We start from the raw sequence: 21803 nt of genomic DNA on the forward strand, positions 1-21803 counted from the left end.
TTAACAAAATAAGGTTGATAAAACTATAGAGGCAAATATAATTTTGTATCTTTTAAAAAACTTCAATTATGTTTTCACTCAATGAGGGAGGGACTACTTTATTTTCATAAACAACTAAACTTACAAAGTATAGTCATTGTATTACTTTTTAGCTATAAAAGGCAAGTGAGATTTTAAAAGTAATGTCATACTAAAAATGTTGATAAAAAATTTATGAGAATAATTTTTTAGGTGGGACAAACTATGGTCAACTGTAATTTTAAATATGGTTGACCATGGGAATAAAAATTAGAGATCTTTCCATGTAGATTAAAAAGTAGATTGTTTTTTCCAAAATCAACTTATTTATTCTCTTGTCCTTTCATAAAATTAGAATTTTCTTTCAATTAACAGGCAAAATATTATCAGAAATAAAAATACTCTAAAATTTTTATAGATCTTTCTCTTTTTCATCATAAAAGAAAACCTGGAACTATTTTGTAGTACATTTATTAGTTGCCAGCTTTCAAGAGATGAAATCCTGTAAAGGTAGTTATAAAAATATACAGTAGAACTGTTTTTGGGGAGAGCCTGTGATTTTGTACATATCGCATTTGTTCAAGATAGTCATGGAGATGGGCCTTCCCTGGTGTCTCAGTAGTAAAGAACCCGCCTGCCAATGCAAGAGGCATGGGTTCGATCCCTGGGTTGGGAAGATCTTCTGAAGGAGGGCATGGCAACCCACCCCAGTATTCTTGCCTGGAGAATCCCATGGACAGAGGAGCCTGGCGGGCTACAGTCCATGGGGTCGCACGGAGCTAACCAACAACAACCAAGTCATGGACATGCAAACCCAGTGTTCACATGGGCTCTGGTCTCTAAACTTCATTTTCTGACATTAGAAGTTAGACATGATTTAATAACTATTTGAAGCAAAATAACTAGCTTACACTTTTTATGTAATAAAGAGCCGTAGTAGTATGGGAATGTCATTTCAGTCATGGACCCATTGGATTAGGTTAATAGGTTTGATCATCTTCTATTTGAGATCAATGATTGTTGCTTGAGGAGCTTTATAGATTTAGCTGGATCTTTTCTTTTTATTTATTTATAAAATTAATTTACTTATTTTAATTGGAGGCTAATTACTTTACAATATTGTAGTGGTTTCTGCCATACGTTGACATGAATCAGCCATGGGTATACATGTGTTCCCCATCCTGAAACCCCCCTCCCACCTCCCTCCCTTGTGGTACATATACACAATGGAATATTACTCAGCTATTAAAAAGAATGCATTTGAATCAGTTCTAATGAGGTGGGTGAAACTGGAACCTATCACACAGAGTGAAGTAAGTCAAAGAAAAACACCAATACAGTATATTAACACACACACACATATATATATAGATATTTTTTTTTAAATTTAAGATTATCCTTGAGTTAGGAAAAATACAAAGCCAAGCATACGAATTCACACTTTGCCATAATATTGAATTTATCTCTAGTTGCAGAGACAGCCCTCTGCCATCATGAAGAAAGGGAAGCAACTTCTTTTGTCCTAATGCTGTGATTCTTAGTGCAAATATTAAAGTTAAAAATCCAGTGAACCCCCTGCATGGAGTTATTTATTATGCCATTCTGGCATGTGATATTGGCTTTGTTCTGGCAAGTTCCAATTTGATTTTTTTTTTGGTCTCATTTCATACTCATGGGGAGGAACTTTAAATATCATTTAGGAATGGTCTTTACAATGTCTTTGCATTGTACTAAAGATTTTGAAGGCCTACTTGCTTCCATGTAAATGTTATAAAATTTTATTAATAAAATATTAAAATAGACACTCAGAACATTTGTATTCTTCTCAACTTACTTATTTCCAGATTTGATGAGTCTAAGTTTTATAGCTCTGATCTAAACTTGATTTTAGAAGCCAGGCCAACTGGATTTAAATTCCTGAAGATACCATAGATTTGGGGGCACAAATAACATAATACACATTTCTAGTAAGATCTACTTTGGGTTGATATGAGGGCTCAGGAGAACGAAACTGCTTTTTGAAAAATAACCGAGAATCCAAACTAATCACACATATAAACCAGTTTATTAGATTGTCAGTGATACTTTGAGACAAATTCAAGTTATTTTTATTGTACTTTATATAAACAGAGGAAGGGAGGAAAGTTTTAAACTTCAAGCTTTGTTCAGCATGTGTTCAGTTAGCATCCACAGAAGCACCATCGGATATGGAAGAATTAGCACCACAGAATTTTCGGACCTAACTGTTAACATGCATCACTGAAAGATGTGGAACATGAAAACTGAAGTGGTACATGGTATGGCCTATTAGAAACAATACAAGGCAATTTATGACTCATTTTCATACAGTACAATACAATCACCAATCAATGAGAACCTTTTAAGTACAATAAAGGACAAAAACCACTTTGTACCCTGTTAACACTAAAGCAGTTACAGATTTAAAAACATGTTTTCTTCGAAGAGGCGGTGGGTTGAAATGATCCCGCCTCCTCAATTTTTAAATTCAGAGTTATATAGTTACATGATCTCTTAAGAAAGTATTTTCAAATCTATATCTCTCTACTAATGCCGACAATTGTTTTTTTTTAAACAGAAAGGTTTGATGAATGAAAACAAAACAAAATAAACAAACAAAAAAATAGAGTCTAGAAGTACTCCAGTGTGGTGGAAGACATTCCACATCAGATCAGTTTGAAAAGGATGCCAATGGTGCTGACACTTGTCTTTCCTTCCGTGGAGGAATGTCAAGTACAGAAGCCTCGCATTCACGATGAACTTCGGTTCATTTCTTTCACCGAATGCCTTTATTCTGAAGTGTAACATGAGAGATTTATTCTTTATTCCTCTACTGTTTTTGTAGTGTCATGGGGCTGTTCCTTTGGCTGGATTTGACAACAGTGAAAAGGGTTGATATTCTCTCTGGATTTAGGGTAATTTGTGAGCTAAAGAAAAAATATTAATTTAAATTTAGCACAGATGAAATTTTAAAGGGACTTTCACTATTTTCACAGTACAAACCCATAATGAATATCATTGAAAACCTTTCTGTTAGAAAACATGTAACAAACCCTCAATTTTAAGTCTAGGCCAATTTTGGCATATTTGAAGATACTGTATAAGAAATGTGCAATAAGAATAGATACAGGTATATTCAGATCTCAATGCGTTGATGCCAAGGAAAAAATATTTTTACTCACCAAGAGAAGAATATACCTTGAAGCATCTATGCAGACACATGAATCAATCATATATCTGCCCAACTTCTAATTCTGGAATAGTGATAACAGGGTCATTTAGGAAAAAGTACTCAATTACAGTACGGCAGCAATTTTATGTTGTATATATTTAACAGCAAAAACATCTTTGAAAATAGAATCAGTACTATACGGTAAGTTTACAATTCACCATTTCTATACTTGTAATACATGCGTTTATTTGTTTTCCCAATTTTTAAAAATCCCACTAGGACCAACATCTTTCTGAACAACAATCTAACATGAAACAAAAACCTTCTAAGGAAAGTATTTAGCATCACAGAGACTTGAGAAAAATCTGTTACTTAGCATCACAAAATACTTGATAGATCTACATTTAAGATTGTTCATGCCATGACATTAACACACCTTTGGGTTAATATATCTTATTTAGAAAAAAAAAAAAAACCGAATAAACAAAGAATTGACATGGAATTTATCTTTAGTCTCTTCTTGGTAAGAGTAGACTTCTAATAAACTTGACTCCTTTCTGTACCATGTAATGATGATTGATCTATGAAGCAGCATTTACATGTAGTAAAACGTTTAAGACTACTGACAGGAAAATGACCACTACAGAGAAATAATTAAAAATAAGTAAAATTATGGAAAAAAGTTTTTTTTCTTAAGTGAACTGCCTTCAAACAAAACGAAAAAAAATCACAAAGTCTGTTTGCTTTGAAATATTCTTGTGTTGAAAAATATATTTGGATATAAGTTAGCCTATCCTTATAAATATCAGAGAGATGTAAGGTGTACCTTGAGAAAAAAACTTAGCTTTTGAAAAAAAATCCTGTTTTTTTTTTTTTTCTGTTGAATCAAATCTATTGTTTAAATCAAGTATTAATTTTCTGAAGAGGAAGCAAGTATACATGGCAGCACATCCACATTACCAATTTAAATCTGGTAATTCGCCAGGCATGGTTGATTTCAGCATAGAAGCAACACTGATTTCTTAATGTGTTAGGGTTACATTAAAAAAAAAAAAACACCTCAACTAAAAATTGAGTAATGACAGGCTGGCTTAATAGTTTTGATTGCCCTTATCTTTGATCAACGTTTCAAAACAAGTTAGTACCAATTAAAAATAAGATTAAAAAAATAAAAGCTGTCTAAAAATTGCTCAATGAAAAAGCCTTCAAATTTTACAACATTTTAACCTCAGATGATTGTAGACTAACTCAGACGAACAGTTTTGCCATTATCACAAACACTTTTTGTTACACTTGAGTTTTTTCCTGTAGTGTTCATTGGTTGTATTATGTAATACAATTTTGTTTCATTAAAATAGTTTGAATTATTATATTTTATTATAAGAAGCTTTAGAAAAACACATAAGTAGGATAAATTTATAAAAGGATAAAGAATATTTTATGGGATTTTAGACAAGTTCTATACAGACATATAGCTAGTTCAAGGTAATAAAGTGCCTTTATTTCCAGGTAATTACTTTTTCATTAAAATATTTTAAGGCTTTATAAGAAACTTAACATTATCAGAAGTTTGATAGCATATGGGGTTATGCCATTAATTAGCATTCTTTCATAATTTTTATTTCATTTAATCTTTTGATCCATATTAGGTAATTTTTAATAATTAGCAGCTTAAAATGACAACATTTGAATTGCAAATTCTGAATTCATTTTGTGAGGAAAAAGAAAGATGTATAATTTCTAAATGCTGTGATTTGAACATAAGATTCACATGTTTCTTGTGACTGATCCGTTTATGTCATAATATATAACAGCAAATGCCCCCCCAAATTCAACAGAATACTTCATTTCATGGCAAACAGGGCCATGACTTCATTCATTCATATATTCTGTTGTCTGTACATTTAAAATGATTGTGCAGCCTTAAATGAAAAAGGCCACAGGAAATCTAAGATAATATCTTCAAATACAGGCACAATTAACATTTTTTATTGCAATAGCTTATGCATAATCTATATTGATGTCAATATCTAATGTTAAAGCATTTATATTTGTTTTCATTTTGCTTCTAATACCCACAGATGTATCAGAATAAAATACTGGTAACCTAATTGAAGTATATACAATAGCCATAATCATACAGAATTCTATTTCTTCTTGTGATTTTTCTTTGGAGGATATGGGGGTATTTTAAACACAGCTGTGTCCTTAGTTATCTTGGCAGCTCCAGATTTTAAGATACATTATGTCTATATGGACATCAACTACTTGATTTTGCTATAACGAATTAAAATGGTTAAAGATTCTTTTTAGGTGTTTAGTTATTTTTATCAGAAAATTGCTAAAGTCAGGCACCAGATTAAAGGACCATGATATCTAAAATGCTTTCCTAATTACCACTGTATTAATTTAAAATGTTCTTTAAAGATTTTTGAGATTAGATGTAAGAGGAAAGGTAAAACGCATTGCAAAGAATGGTTTAAGTTAATGTTCCATACAATTAGAAAAACAGGAACTACCAGTAGGACCAAAGTGCTAGTTTTAAAATTGGGTTTGGTTTCGAATTTAAAGCCTAGTAAGAGTCATTCCTGGGAATTAAAAAAAAAAAATTACAATGACATAAACTTTTATAATTGCACATTCCTTTACCAAAGTGCCACAAGTTACCAAAACATTTTAAAAATGTACATGATGCTACTTTTCAAAATCTAAGTATATATAAATTTACCTTTATTTTTAATAGTATAGTACAGACAAACTTAGCACAAATATAAGCAGGAAGATGAATTATAACTTTCTAAAAACAGTATAGTGTATTTTAAAAAAATAACTATTAAGAACTTTTATCATTATGAAGATTCAAACCCAAGTATAGCCAAAGCATTTCCATAAAATCTGAAAACATCATGAGAGTTTATGTAGGCAAATTTTAGTCACACGCTGTCATGCAATGCACAGACATGAAGTGCCTTTCTTTTAACACTTTTTAAAAAAAATTTGACTACATATTATACTTACTTTCTTCAAATGTTGAAGGGACAATATATGCAATAACCGAGCTTTGGAGACAGTACTAAACATAAGGTTTTTAGCCTTAAGTGTTCGTTCCTATTAAGCACAGCAAAAAAGGTTTGATGCATGGGTTATTAATTTTCATGCTTCTATCTCTTTATTCTAAATAGAAATGTAGAGGTCATATAATAAGGACAAAAGGTCATTAGAGACCAAAGCACAAACATAAGGAACAAACGTGGTGGAACCTCTCCATATGATTAAATTTGGTGAACTGGGGGAAGACAATAAAATAAATGATTTCTTTACCATGTAATAGTTATATTAATATATATTTTAAAATAAATGCCCCCCACATAATATTAGAGTTTTAATAGTTTTGTAGTTTGAACGTGATGACATTAAACTAAGGAGGTGTCTCTTTATAAATTGTGACCAAAAAATACTGTATTGTTCAAAGGAGAGAACATGGGATTGTGATTGTCAGTGACAGCCCCTTGTCTTTTGTTATGCTGCAAGTTAAACACTGTGGTGGAGCGTCTCATTTAATTAGGGTGAAAATGCTGGGAAAAACATACAATAACTTATGTTAAAATGAAGATTAGTTCATAGTCATGGAATATTAAATGACTAGCAAAAAAGGACCCCTTCCTTTTTCTACAGTTTGAGAATCTCCCTTGGATGTAAAAATGACCACATAAAAGCATATGGAAGAAGTGCCCAATTCAATAAGTTCTTTATCTTCTGAGGATATAGGATGGGATACAAACTGAGATTTGTATCCTCTGAGAAATCCTCTGAGAAAAGTAACAAACTTTAAAATCAAGTAAAATCAAAAAGGATCAATCATGATAAATCACTGATAACAACTCTCTTCAACCCAACATACAATAGGTAAGTCAGAGAAACAATAAATATGCCTCCTATATAATTTAAAGAAACTTCTTGTAGGTTTTGAGTATGAGGATATAATCTCTTGTTGGTAAGTAATAGTCTTGGATAGTGGTAGCATTTAAAAATTACTAGAGAAATACTTCAAATAATGGAAATGCATAATATTTCTAATAGAAACTGTAGATGTGTGGATATTCCACACTATGTATGATAATCCAACTATATATTACCTCATGTAATACCCAATATAAGATTCTACGATCTTTCTTGCTGACACACACCGATTTTTTTTTTCTTGACTTTGCAAAATCATTTGTATTTACCTAATTTAGCTTTTCCCTGGGGAGCAGTGCTATTATAATGACATAAGTACTGAACCATCCCTACCATATAATTTAATCTTGTTTTCTATTTCTACTGTTATTTTCTACTTAGTATTTCAATATCATTCAGCTGTTGTACAGCACTGTTGATTTCCAAATGCCTTACAAATGATTAGAACAGTCACGTCTCATTGCATTCCTATGAGGAAAGGAAAGTTCATAAACTGCTTGAGCAGTGGTGGAACTACTCAGACCTTAGGTATCTTCTCCAAGCCAAAAGCAGTTGTCCAATTCTATGTATCTGTACCATACAATCCCTGGGGTCAAAGGCAAGAGCTTCTCTGCTCTACAGACCTAGCAGACTGTTTAGGTCATGCTGTATGCAAAATAAATATTTATTGACTTAATGAAGGAGAAATGAGATTGAAAAAAAAAACAGAAGAAAGAACCTCGACCCCACGCTTAACTGAAATGGTGCGCTTGGCCCACTCTTGCTTCTCTGCTACCAGAGGGTCGGTAGTATTACGTCTTAAGTGATAGGGTGGTATTACTCACTCACGATGGCAAAACCCATGTTGTACATGCTCACCAGAATATCAGTGACACAACTGTTATTACAACCGCTGCTAAAACTTTGAATGAATCACCTTGCCTTTTGCCAAATATTTAAATGAGAAGTTGTACTTTCATGACAGTAGACTATTCTTTTCCTAAGTTAATTCGGGCACAAAGCAATTAAGGAAGTAACCCTTCTAGGTGCAATCATTATCTTGAATATGGAGGATAACAGAAGGGAGTGGACAGACAGCTACTCAGACAGTGCAAAAGGAACCGGGGACTACTGGTTCTTCAGTGTTTTGGAAATAAGTGCAGGAAAGTTAATATCCTTGAGAAGACAGGGTTTTAGTGAGCTAGGTGAATGCTGAGGTTCACCTAGATGATGTCAGTCTTTTCCAGCTCCATGTTGTGCTGTGCTTCCTCCTCTGATATGATGGAAATGTGTATGGTAATCAAAATAAATTTTATTTTTAAGAAAAAAGAATAACTTTGTAACATTTAATATCCTGGATCTCTTGAACGACTGAGTATTAAGGTTTATCTTTAAACCATCACTAGGCCTTGTTGACTGAAAAAAAAAAAAAAAAAGCACAATGTGAGAGTTGTGAGTATAGTTTTATTTGGGGCAAAATGAGGACTGCAGCCAAGGAGACAGCACCTCAGATAGCTCTGAGAAACTGCCCCAAAGAGGTAGGGTGGAAGTCAGTATATATGTGATTTTGCAGAAGGGGGAATATATGCATCAAGCACATATTTTCTCCAAAGGTTTCTGCTAGTCTCATGACGGTCACTGCTAGTCCCAAGGAGCCGACATCACCACGAAGGACTTTAGTGCTTTTCTATGTATGAGGAGATATAAGAATTGGGCTCATAAACCATTCTCCTGAAACTATCTTACTATCTGAAGACCTGTTCTGGCAGTTTCTCCCAGAGCACAGAATGCCTCATTCCTGATCTCCACCCTGAACTCCTTTTAGAGGATGCTGAAGGTCAATAGTTGCAGTGGCTCATGATTTAATCCTTGTAGAGGTAGATGGCAAGTGCCAATTAGTAGGTGACAGCCTTCTTTCGCAATGTGCCATGTCAAGCCTTTTAAATCCTAAGTAAATCTATTTAAATTATGTCAACCTATTTTGTGGATATTATAATACTTTATATTATCAGCAAAATTAGCAGCTAAGAGCTTGCTCCTACTTCCACAACTTTACATGAATGTCTCTGAATAGGTCTTACCCACTAAGTGCAACTCATGACCTCATGTTCAATTTCAAAGAGAGAAAGGTGAAATTTCTTGTAAAAATGAAGACTTTTGGTTTTAAATCACAAATGATAATCATACTGAGTATGAATCTCTAAGCTGCTATACATGTTAATAAAAACAGCACTATACAATAGCTAGATTAATAAAGTTTGACAGAGAAGCAAAAACATTATTTATCCAAAATTAGGAAGAAAAATCTAATTTTTATTAGCCAGAACCATAAATACATGGGTGGAGGAAAGATGATTTATTATGAACTTTAGTTTCTGCTAAGCTAGGACTTCCAAAACTCTTTAAACTGCATGTACTCACTGGGAAATCAGGCATACATTCTTTATTTCACAACCTAAGACCACTTTACACTTTGAACATTAAAATCATGTCTTTATGCATACCAAAATGGGAACCAGGGCTATATCCTCACTTCTCCACATGGCAACAAACATATCGACAGTTAATTAAAATTAATTACTACAACAAAAAAAAATGATGAACTGCTTAGAGAATTCATGCATACTGCTTGAAAGTGGTTAACCATCTTCATAGTGTAGAACATATATCCTTGAAGCTGAGTATGATAGCACTTCAAATCCTCCTTATGGGTTAAATTACAGTAATGAGATTCTCTTGGTAATTTAAATGTAACTGCCTTTTTATGAGAAATAAGACTTGGGCCAAATTCTACATTAAAGTAGGTCATGTTAAAGGGGAGTTTCATTTCAGTATTTCTGGAATAATCAGAATGAAATATGAATGTGGTAAAATAATTTAGGAACCATAAGGAGAAAAATAGCTATCAGACACAAGAAGGAAAGTATGTGTATTTAGTGGCAGGCAGAAAGGCAAAGGAAATGAGAAAATAAGTAGATGAGAGGGATTCAGAGACTGGGAATAGATGAAATGTTATTAATACTCTCTCAGTGATCTGGCAAAATATTTCCTTTGAGTGTCTTTTTCCATAGAACTGATGCAACACTGTAGTACCATATGGTTTCTCTTCCCCTTGCTGAATAGTTGTATAAACTATTGTTGAAAATGACCTCCTACCTTCCCATAAAGTTAAGAAAGTGCCCGTTGGGGGTGCTTTTCAGTATGACTTAGTGTTCTGCAACCTCTTTGTGGTTCTGCTGCTCCTCATTTTAGAATCTTAGGGGTGGACATGGGATGGATAGGTAAGGACTAAGCCAAAGGCCAGTTCAAGTCTCTCCTTTGTTTAGTTACATCTGAATTCAGACTCCTCTTTGGCAAGAATAGGATTCTCTTAAAAAAGACAACAGCAGATCTATTGGTACACAATTGACGATGCCACACCAGAATCACAGTATTATCTTCACTTAAATATATTGCTGCTCCCCAGAATCTTAATGGCTCTCTGCTTAAAATGGTAAAATTTAGGAATTTCCTAAAGTTTTCCCTGGCGGTCCAGCAGTTAAGACTCCACACTTCCAATGCAGGGGACACAGGTTCAATCCTTGGTGGGAGAACTAAGATCCCACATGCTAAGTGACCACAAAACAAAAAAATCTCTATGCCAGAGGTGATAGTTATACAACTCTCTACATATACCAAAGATAACTGAATTGTGCAAGTAAAGCAAGTGAATTGTACGGTATGTAAATTATAATTCAAAAAATTAAAAAACAAAATGGCAAAATTTTGGTAAATTCAATTAGAACTTTCAGAAAAACAAAAATGTAATCTGGATGTTGCTTTCATTGTATCCATTCTCCTTTCATAAATTATGGACCAATGTGAGTTTCCAGGAATAAAACTGAGTTCATAAGGTTTACATTATATATTATATATTATTATATAATATATATTATATATTACATTATATAATTTTAAAAGTGTGTACAAGCAACTGAGGCATCACCATACTGATAAACAATGAAAGCATTACTTCCTGCATGTTTGGATAATAGAGATATCATAAGAAGTATCTCCTAGTCTGGAATTATTTTCACATTACTTTCTGAGCTCAAAACAGAGCTATAAAGTTAAAAAAAAAAGCAGTAACCGTTCACCGGCTATTGAATAGTTGAACTGCACAAGCCCATCACCTCTGTTTTTAAAAGAATAATAGGATAATTTAGGGTCTCTCAAAAGAGTACAAATATAACTAAGGTAGGAGAGTTGTCTGAATGTTAAGAGCACTATCATTTAATATTAATATTAGCAGATATTTTGTCCCCTCCATCCTTACTAGAGGGTTGCTGCCATGATTTAATTAAGACAGAAAAGATCTGCTTATTTTTCGCCTGTTTAAAAAAAGCATCATTAGCAATAAAAAGGAAATATAAATTCAACAACAGGGATGGTCCTGAAACTACTAGGCTGAGTGAAGGAAATCAAACACAAAAAATACTTGTTAACTTATATGAAATTCCAGAATAGATGAAAGTGACTTATGGGGTGAGAAATCAGACTGGTGACGGCTTTTGGAAGTCAGGATGGGGGGACAGTGTGCGTGGTGACTGGGAAGGGATACGTGGGAGTTGGCGTGAGAAAAATATTCTATGTCTTGATACTTGCCCAAACTGACTGACTGGTATAAGAAGAACTATATATAAATTAAACTTGAATATAAAACATTCAACAGCATTACAACTAAGCAAAATATACCTGCTGAAGAACCATCGTGAAGGTTGGTGTTATTTCTCTTTTTTCATGTCAAAATTTCTACCCTCACCATGCCCCATAGACAGCAAAATATCCCAGAATGGGGTCTATGAGGTACTCTGCAGATGACATGGATTTTTTATTAGTGCATTAAACCCAGACAGGCTCTTTGTAACTGGAGAAAAATTAAGACACATTCTTTTATGGTCCATAGTAAATGTGTCTTTATATCTAAGAAAAGGTATAAAACATCTTATGTTTCAAATACATCATAGAATTGGGACTTCCCTGGCAGTCTAGTGGTTAAGATTCCACGCTTCCCATGCAGAGGGCAGGGGTTTGATTCCTGGTCGGGGAACTAAGATCCTGGTATGGCCAAGCAAACAAAAAAACCCCTAGAGTGTGAAAGGTTTTCCAAGTCAGACTTATTCACGTAAATACTAATTTTTACACACAGAAAAAAAAATCAATAAAATTTTGGCTCAAATGCTTAAAAGCCATCATGGCAGTATGGCCTTCAAGCCTGTTTTGGTTCTACACTGAATGCGGGTGTAGCAGTAGTGACCACTAGTATCTAAAGGAGGTCGATGAACTTAAAACATTTAGGTGGGAAGGAAACAAAATTTCATCTCATGCTGCTGGTGGCAGTGAAGTTGCTAAGTTGCGTCAGACTCTGCGACCCCATGGACGGTAGCCCACCAGGCTCCTTTGTCCATGGGGTTTCCCAGGCAAGAATATTGGAGTGGGCTGCCATTTCCTTCTCCATTACCTTGTGCATAATCAAGCGTATACAGTATGCCGCATTTTAAACCACTTAAATGCCATTGGCTGGGGCCTAATTTTTAATGATTAGCTCATCATTTCAAATCTAAGTGGCCAAGCTCATTGACTTTAAAGAGGTGACAATCAGAGGTAAAATATTTGAGGAATTCCCAATTTCCTATAGAAATAATCTTGTTACACTACTGGACAATTCTAAAAATAAAGTGAAGAAGTTCTACCGGTTCTGAGAAGAAAAGAGTAATATCCTGACATATCCTGAAGAGAATTTATGTGCAAGTGATGCCAAATATTCATGGGCAAAATTAAGACCATGAAGAAAACCAGATACTTATTTCTCCAAATTATTTCTTGTTTTAATTCCATTTCTAACCCACCAAAGGCTTATGCTGTCCTAAACTGATGTGTTATACAAAGGCATCTAAAATATCTAATTTAAATGCTATTCATCATTTCCACCAGAGTAGAGGGAAGAAATGGAAAAAGTAAGCCATTTCCCTAGCACAATGCCTGCCAGTAGGAGGAACTCAATAAGGATTCGTGGAATCAATGAATGAATGCTTCCATTTCTTGGAACTGTCATTTCTTACCTCACACAATGACTTCTTACTATACATTAAAACTTCAGTGTGATTGAAAAGGAAAAACATAGGCACATACTTAGTAAAAAAAAAAAAAAAAAAGTAATTCTCTGGGGGCTTCCCTGGTGGTCCAGTAGTTAGGAAACTGTGCTTCTACTGCAGGCGGCACGGGTTCAATCCTGGTTGGGGAAGTAAGATCCCACATGCCACACAGTGCGGCCAAGTAAGTTTAAAAAATTAAATAAAATGAAAGTAATGCTCCGAAACCCTTAAATCCCACATCATTATCGCTGCTATTGCTATTGTTGACCCAAAAAGTTGTATAAATATACACTGATGTAACTGGAAAACCACAACAATAAATTGATACATGATAACCTAAATGTTTAGCTATAAAAAATTTCCTTTTAAAAACTCAGTTGACAGTAAAGGACACCATTTGCTTTTCTAGAAGTGAAAGTGAAGTTGCTAAGTCGTGTCTGACTCTTTGCCACCCCATGGACTGTAGCCCCGCAGGCTCCTCGGTCCACGTGATTTTCCAGGCATGAATACTGGAGTGGGTTGCCATTTCCTTCTCCAGGGGATCTTCCCAACCCAGGGATTGAACCCAGGTCTCCTGCATTGTAGGCAGCCACTTTACCATCTGAGCTACCAAAGAGGAGTCTTTTCTAGAGGCAATGATAAAAACTTACATAATTAATAGCATGGGTAGTTGTATGATGCTTCAGATAAATATTTTCTGAGATAGTGAGAGGTTTAAAGGTTCATAAGCACCAAAGAAAAACAGAATGCCGGGTGCTAGAAGATAGAAGAAATATAGTCCAAGATGATATAAAATGAGGAAAAGCTCAGTATTAGAATGATGGTCTGTAGGAGCCTCTTTATGACGGTAACTGGGACCTCAATTATAATGGTTACTTTCTGGTTAAATAAGGGTTAGAGTGTGTGTCAACTATCAAACAGCTATTTTTCAGAAGAAAAAAATGACTCACACACATGATCTTGTTTGTAATAGCTTTCAACTTTAAAATAAAGAGGTGAGAGAAGTCTTGTAGCTGAGAGAAAACAAACACATATTCTAAATGAATCACATATACCATCTCCAACAGATTTTGAAGCAAAATAATAGAGAAATAGGTATTAGGTAGTGGGAAGACCATTTAATAAGGTTTAGTTCAAGTTCTGAAATGATTAGTTAAGTGATTTTGAACAAGACACCTAACATCTTTAATGTTTTTCCTATCTGGTTTAAGAGACTCGGGTTCGATCCCTGGGTCGGGAAGATTCCCTGGAGTAATAAACGTCCACCCACTCCAGTATTCTTGCCTGGAGAATCCCATGGACAGAGGAGCCTGATGGTTGCAGAGTGGGACACAGTTGAAGCGACTTGGCACGGCATAGCACATAAAATGAAGGTGTTACATTACTGCAAAGATTCCTTTGTTGACTGGGGGGTGGGTGGGGGAAGTTGAGGCAGATTAAGACGAGAAAATCCTAAATTGTCAAGTCACTAAGGATACTTACACAAATACTAGGAAACAGGTGATTATAATCCTTTTAGTTGTGGGGAAACTGGCCCCAAATTATGCAAACTGCCAAATGACCATCTTTTAACAAAAGTCAAGCAGGGCATTTGTTTTCCTCCAGCAATAAAACCTTGCTTTCACACTTCCTTGTCTGCAGTTAGATTATTCATTTTCTTAATGGCATCTTTTGATGAGCAGAAAATTTTAATTTTGGTGAAGTCTAGTTTTTTTTTTTTTTCTTTTATAAAAGTTAGTGCTTTTTGTTTCCTGTCCAAGAAAGTTCTGCCTACAGAGTTGTTGGCTTTTATATTTTACTGAAAACAACTTCAATCGATTTTAACTAACCCAACTCCCTTGTTGCAGCTATACCTGACTTGAGAGTTAATCTGGTAAAAGGAAACTTCCACTTCCTTCCAATGTTGCATACTTCTGTTCTACTTTCTGGATAACCATCCACTTTAAGAGTTGGGAAGAATTAATAATGAGGTTAGTAAGTTTATTAAATGCTTATTATGTGACAGAAACTTTGCTAACAGGTTTATGTATCTTGAAAGTGAAAGTGAAGTCACCCCATTGTGTCCCACTCTTTGTGACCTCATGGACTGTAGCCTACCAGGCTCCTCCATCCATGGAATTTTCCAGGCAAGAATACTGGAGTGGGTTGCCATTTCCTTCCCCAGGATGTCTTCTTGACCCAGGATTGAACCTGGGTTGCCGGCATTGCAGGCAGACAGACGCTTTACCGTCTGAACCACCAGGGAAGTTCAGCTTAGCCACCTAAGCTTATGTATCTTAGGATGCTGAATTTTCTTTAAGAGCATTTTGGCTGACTATAGGTTCTGTGAGGCAAGGAACCTTATCTGTTTTGTTATTGATACATCCTTTGGTCCAGCACACAGTGAGTCATTATAAACAGAAAGCTGATTGAATAAATTCTCACACTGATTCTAAAAAGGTATAAAATTTGTCCCATATTACACAGTATGTGACAAAATTTGATCTTGAACCCAGGACTGGCTGACATGAAAGTCTGTTCTATACTCTTTATCATTCTCTACTGGACTACTGACACTGCCTGATAACTCTGTGGGGAACCAGTATCTAGAAATACAGCTGAAATTATTGCCATAGTTTAAGGGGGATGGACAAAATGCACTAAAATTATTTTATTCCTCTGAAAGCAAAAAGCAAACATGGATATTCTACACGGATTTTTTCATGATAATCCTAGGTATATTGACCTTCTTATATTTATAGCTATGTGATTATTTATGCAGATTGAGCCACATGAAAGTTTCATGGTCACAGAAATATATGCAGAGATAAATTCAATCTCCAGGTGAGAATTTAGAATTCAGCCTGCTAATTCCTCAGTGAGGCTGCAAGTGAAAGTGAAAGTCGCTCAGTCATGTTCAACTCTTTGCAACCCCATGGACTGTATGTCCATGGAACATGGAACACAGGCCAGAATACTGGAGTGGATAGCCTTTCCCTTCTCCAGGGGATCTTCCCAACCCAGGGATCAAACCCAGGTCTCCCACATTGCAGGCAGATTCTTTACCAGCTGAGCCACAAGGAAAGCCCAAGAATACTGGAGTGGGTAGCCTATCCCTTTTCCAGGTGATCTTCCCAACTCAGGAATCGAACCAGGGTCTCCTGCTTTGCAGGTGGATTCTTTACCAACTGAGCTGTGAGGGAAGCCCCTGTGAGGCTACAAAACCATGGTTAACTGGGAATGCTAGGAACAATTCATTTATTCACTGGAACTTCCTAGTCAACAGTTTTAACCACAATGCTCTGAGCCTGTTGAAATTCAAATATTCCTAGTATGTATGATTATTTTGATTTTCTGCTTCAATAAATATAACACAGTGAACATGATAAAATTTTGTGTGTGGGTGAAGAAGATTACTGCACTGTTAACTATTATAATGATATAATGGAAGAAGATGTGGGTTCTTGAGTTAATTTGCTAAAAACTTGGAACATCTGTTTCAAATGGGTTTCCAAAAAAGCCTGCTTCCAACTTATTATGTGATCATTTATCTCTTGTTCACGAGCGTGTAGGGGAAAAAAAAAATCACCAGTTGACTTTTAATTATTAATTGAATTTATTGTGCAAATAGTTTTCTCTCTTAAATTCTCCAAATAACATTGTTTGAAGGCTACAATGCAACGCAATGCCATGGTAAGACTCGAGTCTACAGGAAGGGATTTGTATTCTAGTCAATAGGATCCAGTTCTGGGAGGTTCACTAGGGTGGGAAGCTCAGGAAAGAGGGTCAAGTTCTCAGTAACTAGTGGCTGAATCTAGGCAGGTGGTTTCTGTATAGACATGCACACCAATATAAAGATTTGACATGCCTTCCGCCAGGGCCAAAATAGATAAAAAAATTCAGTGCAGAATTGCACCTAAAGATGTAACAAAAACAGGAAAGTAACTAGAATGCATTAAAAAAATATTTTATTTAGCTATAAAAAGCATGTACTTAATTTGAACAAATTTTAAGTTTACCATTTAAAATTTCTATAGTTTTATTATGAAGGCTTCAACAAGCCGTGGGCTCCTTATAAACCTTGGTTATTTTAGTAGATCACTAAGTGATTTACAGCAAAGTTGTTTAACCTGCCTGGATCTGTTTTCTTCATCTGTTAAATGAGGTTAGTGATACTGATCTAAATTCATCTGAATTAGTATTTTCATCAGGATGAAATGAGATCCAATATATGAAAGAACTTTGAAAAATGTCAAATTACATGAAAATTATTATAATTTAAAAATCCCATAATTTTTTTTAACATTGAATTAGAAAATATTTTAGCAGCAATGGCCATTTATAGAAAAACTTTCAGGATAAATGAATCTTTTGTGCCAAAAAATAATTGAATTTATCCATTAACAGCTCTTCATTGCAATGAGTCTACAGTGAAAATTATTACAGCTTGTGATTTACACAGACACAGTTGAATCAGGTTTACTGCATTCAGCTAAGACATTGGTGAGTAATTCATAGTCGAGAACATGGATGGATTTTGTGTATCAATCTAGACATATGGAGAGAAAAGGAGTGCATGAAGATATCATATACATGATAAGAATGAAATTAAATTAAAGTGAAGATGAATACAAAGATCTGGGGCAGGGAGGACAAACATGTGACATGAAAGTTACTACTCCTTGTCTTCCTCATCCTCTACCCAGCTGAACCCCATGGACACACAGAAGTCACAGGGGTCTTAGGATGAGCCTGCCTGGGACTCCACAGTCTCCAACTTTAGAGCTCAGGAAGTCATCACCATTTGAACACAGCACATGAGATGGATCAGAATCATTATTTTCATCCTAGGACATCAACAGAGACTTGGAATGGAAAACTGAAAAAGACACATGTATCCCATTGTTCACTGCAGCACTATTTACAATAGCTACAACATGGAAGCAACCTAGATGTCCATCGACAGATGAATGGATAAAGTAGTTCTGCTACACATACGTAATATAATATTACTCAGCCATAAAAAGGAATGCATCTGAGTCAGTTTTAATGAGATGGATGAACCTAGAACCTATTATACAGAGTGAAGTAAGTCAGAAAGAGAAAGATAAATATCATATTCTAATGCAAATATATGGAATCTAGAAAAATGGTACAGAAGAATTTATTTACAGGGCAGCAGTGGAGAAACAGACATAGAGAATAGATTTATGGACATGGGGAAAGGGGAGGAGAGGGTGAGATATATGGAAAGAGTAACATGGAAACTACATAACCATATGTAAAATAGATAGCCAACGAGAATTTGCTGTCTGGTTCAGGAAACTCAAACAGTGGCTCCTGTATCAACCTAGAGGGCTGGGATGGGGAGGGAGATGGGAGGGAGGTTCAAAAGGGAGGGGATATGTGTACACCTATGGCTGATTCATGTTGAGGTTTGACACAAAACACCAAAAATTCTATAAAGCAATTATCTTTCAATTAAAAAATTAATTAAAAAGAGACTTGGAATGGAGAAAACAGAGATATTGTTTAAAGTAGTATCATTGTAGTTCTCTAAATTGCATCAATGAAATATATCCTAAGTACCATAATGCAGATGCAATCTAGATGCAGATCATTCATCACATTTAGAGAATAAATTGTTCAAGGGAAAAGTCATACAACTTTAATAACAGCTCCAAACATACTTATATTTACCAACACAAGGCCAGGCCTGTGGCAGATAATCAGATGGGTATCCAGTGAATGGAAAAAAATGACAGATTGATTAGGCTCCAACAGTTGCTTTGAATCAAATAACTTTGGACATGGCCCACTTCAAGCTAATGGCAGTAGAATATTATTCTTTCATAAAGCACTGTATCTTGAGTTCTTAGCAAAAGGGCTGGCACAGAGCAGCCACTTAATACTCACTGAGTGAATACAAGAACAGGATCATTTATCTATTAAGCAAGGGACAAAATATTTCTGAAGTAAAATTTAGGATGGGCAGGAAACCAAAGATCTCATATGCTACAAGATTTGTGAGTCAGTTTTTGGAATAAGATGACATAGTATTTCTTATCAAGTTTTTAAATGATCACTTTCATTTCCACTTGTCATCATTCTGATTTGTCTGTTAAGTACTATGATCTTCAGGCAACAAGATTTCAAAGGCAAAACAGGAATAGGAACGCTTGTGATTAAATGAAGAGGGATGATTTTAGTCATCAGCCCAGGGCAAGGTGTAGAGGGGAATAAAAAAGAGGAAGAAAAAACAGCCTCTGGTTTTAAACTTAAATTCAAGTTAAGGAGATGGGATTTCTGTACAGGAAAGTTAAGTTTAAATTTTTAAATATATTTAATCATGTTCTAGGCTGTGTCTAAAAAAAAACCTTTTGGAACTAAAAGAATGGCCTGTGTTTTTAGTATACACGACCAAAAAATAAGTCTACACTTTATTAAAGCAACTGTAACTAAACATGAAGGATGCCAAGAAAGAAAGGATGATCAATTAATGTCAGATGAAATGGATAAGATGTGGAGAAAATAAGAAAAGGCCACAGAAGGAAGCTGAAGGTAACTTTAGAAGTTTCATGACTCCATGGATACAGAAATTGAAAGGTTCTTCTGATCCAATGCTCACACTGATGGATAAACAAGCTGGGGTCCACAGCAGTGAAATGACCTGCTGTAAGCCTACCTAGGGCCTTCCCAGGCGGCTCAGTGGTCAAGAATCCACCTGCCAGGCAGGAGACTCAGGGTTCAATCCCTGGGTCAGGACGATCCCCTGGAGAATCCAATATTCCTGCCTGAAAAATCCCATGAGAGGAGCCTGGTGGGCTACAATCCATGGGGTCACAGAGTCAGACATGACTTAGCAACTAAACAACAAACCTATCTTGAAAACACCAGAGCTGGGGCTTTCGAATGATAACATACAACATAGCACTCAGCCTCTGCACCACACCTCTGTGTATCAGGACAACACAGGCGAGACCTTAGGATCCTTTAAAGTCCACGAATGCTTGAAGTAATAGTCCAAATAACACACACTTGAAATTTTTTTTGCTTTATAAATAATAGCACAAATATAGTGAGTAATTTGGCACCCACAGTCATTTTACAGTTATTTTTGAAACAAAATTATTAAAATAAGCCTGTCAGTTATAATTGAATTACTTAAATCTAATAATCAAATTTCATGTTTATCTAAAATTAAGTTTTTCCACATAAATCGTTAAGTTTCCATCAAAGTGTAGATTGTCTATAATATGTCTCATGTCAGAAGCAAATTACCTAATAATCAAATTTCATGTTTATCTAAGATTAATTCTTTCCACATAAATCATAAGTTTCCATTGAAGTGTAGATTTTCTATAATATGTCTCAGATCAGAAGCAGATTACCTAATGGAAGGTACTGCTTGAATCCCAGCTTGCCACATCAGTAAATGTAATATTGGGAGTCTTTTTCCAAAAATGAGTCAAACAGTAAATGGTAGTGATTAACAAACCAAATTGCACATAGTTACCTAATGACCCAAAAGATCCTTAAATAAGAGTACTGTTTAGCTATGTTTAAAGAATATTAAAAACTAGTTTTAATTATTATAAGTCACACAGGCAGTACTAATTCTAAGTAAGTTTAATATTGTAACTGATAAACGGCCGTTAAAAGGAAAAAAAAGGCTCAGAACTTGGGGGAATTTTCAGACTGGAGTTTACCACATTAAAGATTCCCAACTGGCAAAACATTAATGCCTAGCTTATGTTAGAGATTACAAAGAGAGGAGAGATTAACTTCTAGGTTGTTAACAGCATGTGCTGTGAGGATTACAGGACACCAAGAGAAGTTCTGTGTTTGCGGGATGACAATGGTAGGCAATAGAGAAAGATCATAAATAGTGATGGGAGGGAGTTCCCTGGCAGTCCAATGGCAGTCCAGTGGTTAGGACACAGCACTTTCACTCCCGAGGGTCCAAGTTCAATCCCTGGTGGGGGAACTAAGATTCCACAAGGTGCACAGTGTGGCCAAATTATATATATAGTGATGGGAGCACTGCAAAGAAAAAAAATAATTGCTTAGTATGTTACTGGACCAGATGCACTCCAACTCTTTCATTAAGTCTTTTCAACTCAAATTTTTTTTCCGCTTATTGAGAAAACATTTTTGATTTTTAATAGAAATCAAAGGAGTAACAAAATTCAATTTTAAGGAATTTTCTTTGAAATATTTTCGTTGCAACATATCATTAAAGAAAAATCTAGGTACTACAAAAAGTATGGAGATAAAACTCATGATACATTGATATTATAAATTGTTAAATTAATAAAATGAATATTCAGTTGTCATTATTCAAGAATCATGATCAATTAGTTTTTGTGCCAGTTCCAACGTATTTATTTTTTTTAATGGCTGCCCTGAACAGTATGTGGTATTAGTTTTCAATGAGGGATTGAACCCATATCCCCTGCATTGGAAGTGTGAAGTCTTAACCACTGGACCACTACAGAAGTCCCAGTTCCAAGATAATTTAAGCCAAAAAAATTAATTTTTTT

General features: G+C 35.1%; 1 protein-coding gene across 2 annotated transcripts in view; it reads right to left on the reverse strand.

The window, feature by feature from the left end:
• Positions 1-2061: 2061 nt before the first annotated feature.
• PURG (purine rich element binding protein G) overlaps positions 2062-21803 on the reverse strand; it is a 37631-nt gene continuing 17889 nt past the window's right edge. For both annotated transcript variants that reach the window (XM_043893952.1, XM_043893951.1), the window contains exon 3: positions 2062-2963. In XM_043893952.1, coding sequence (XP_043749887.1) covers positions 2859-2963 — 105 coding nt within the window. In that variant the 3' untranslated portion in view covers positions 2062-2858. The remainder of the gene's footprint in view (positions 2964-21803) is intronic.

Source organism: Cervus elaphus, chromosome 32 (genome assembly GCF_910594005.1).
Source record: "Cervus elaphus chromosome 32, mCerEla1.1, whole genome shotgun sequence".
NCBI lineage: Eukaryota > Metazoa > Chordata > Mammalia > Artiodactyla > Cervidae > Cervus > Cervus elaphus.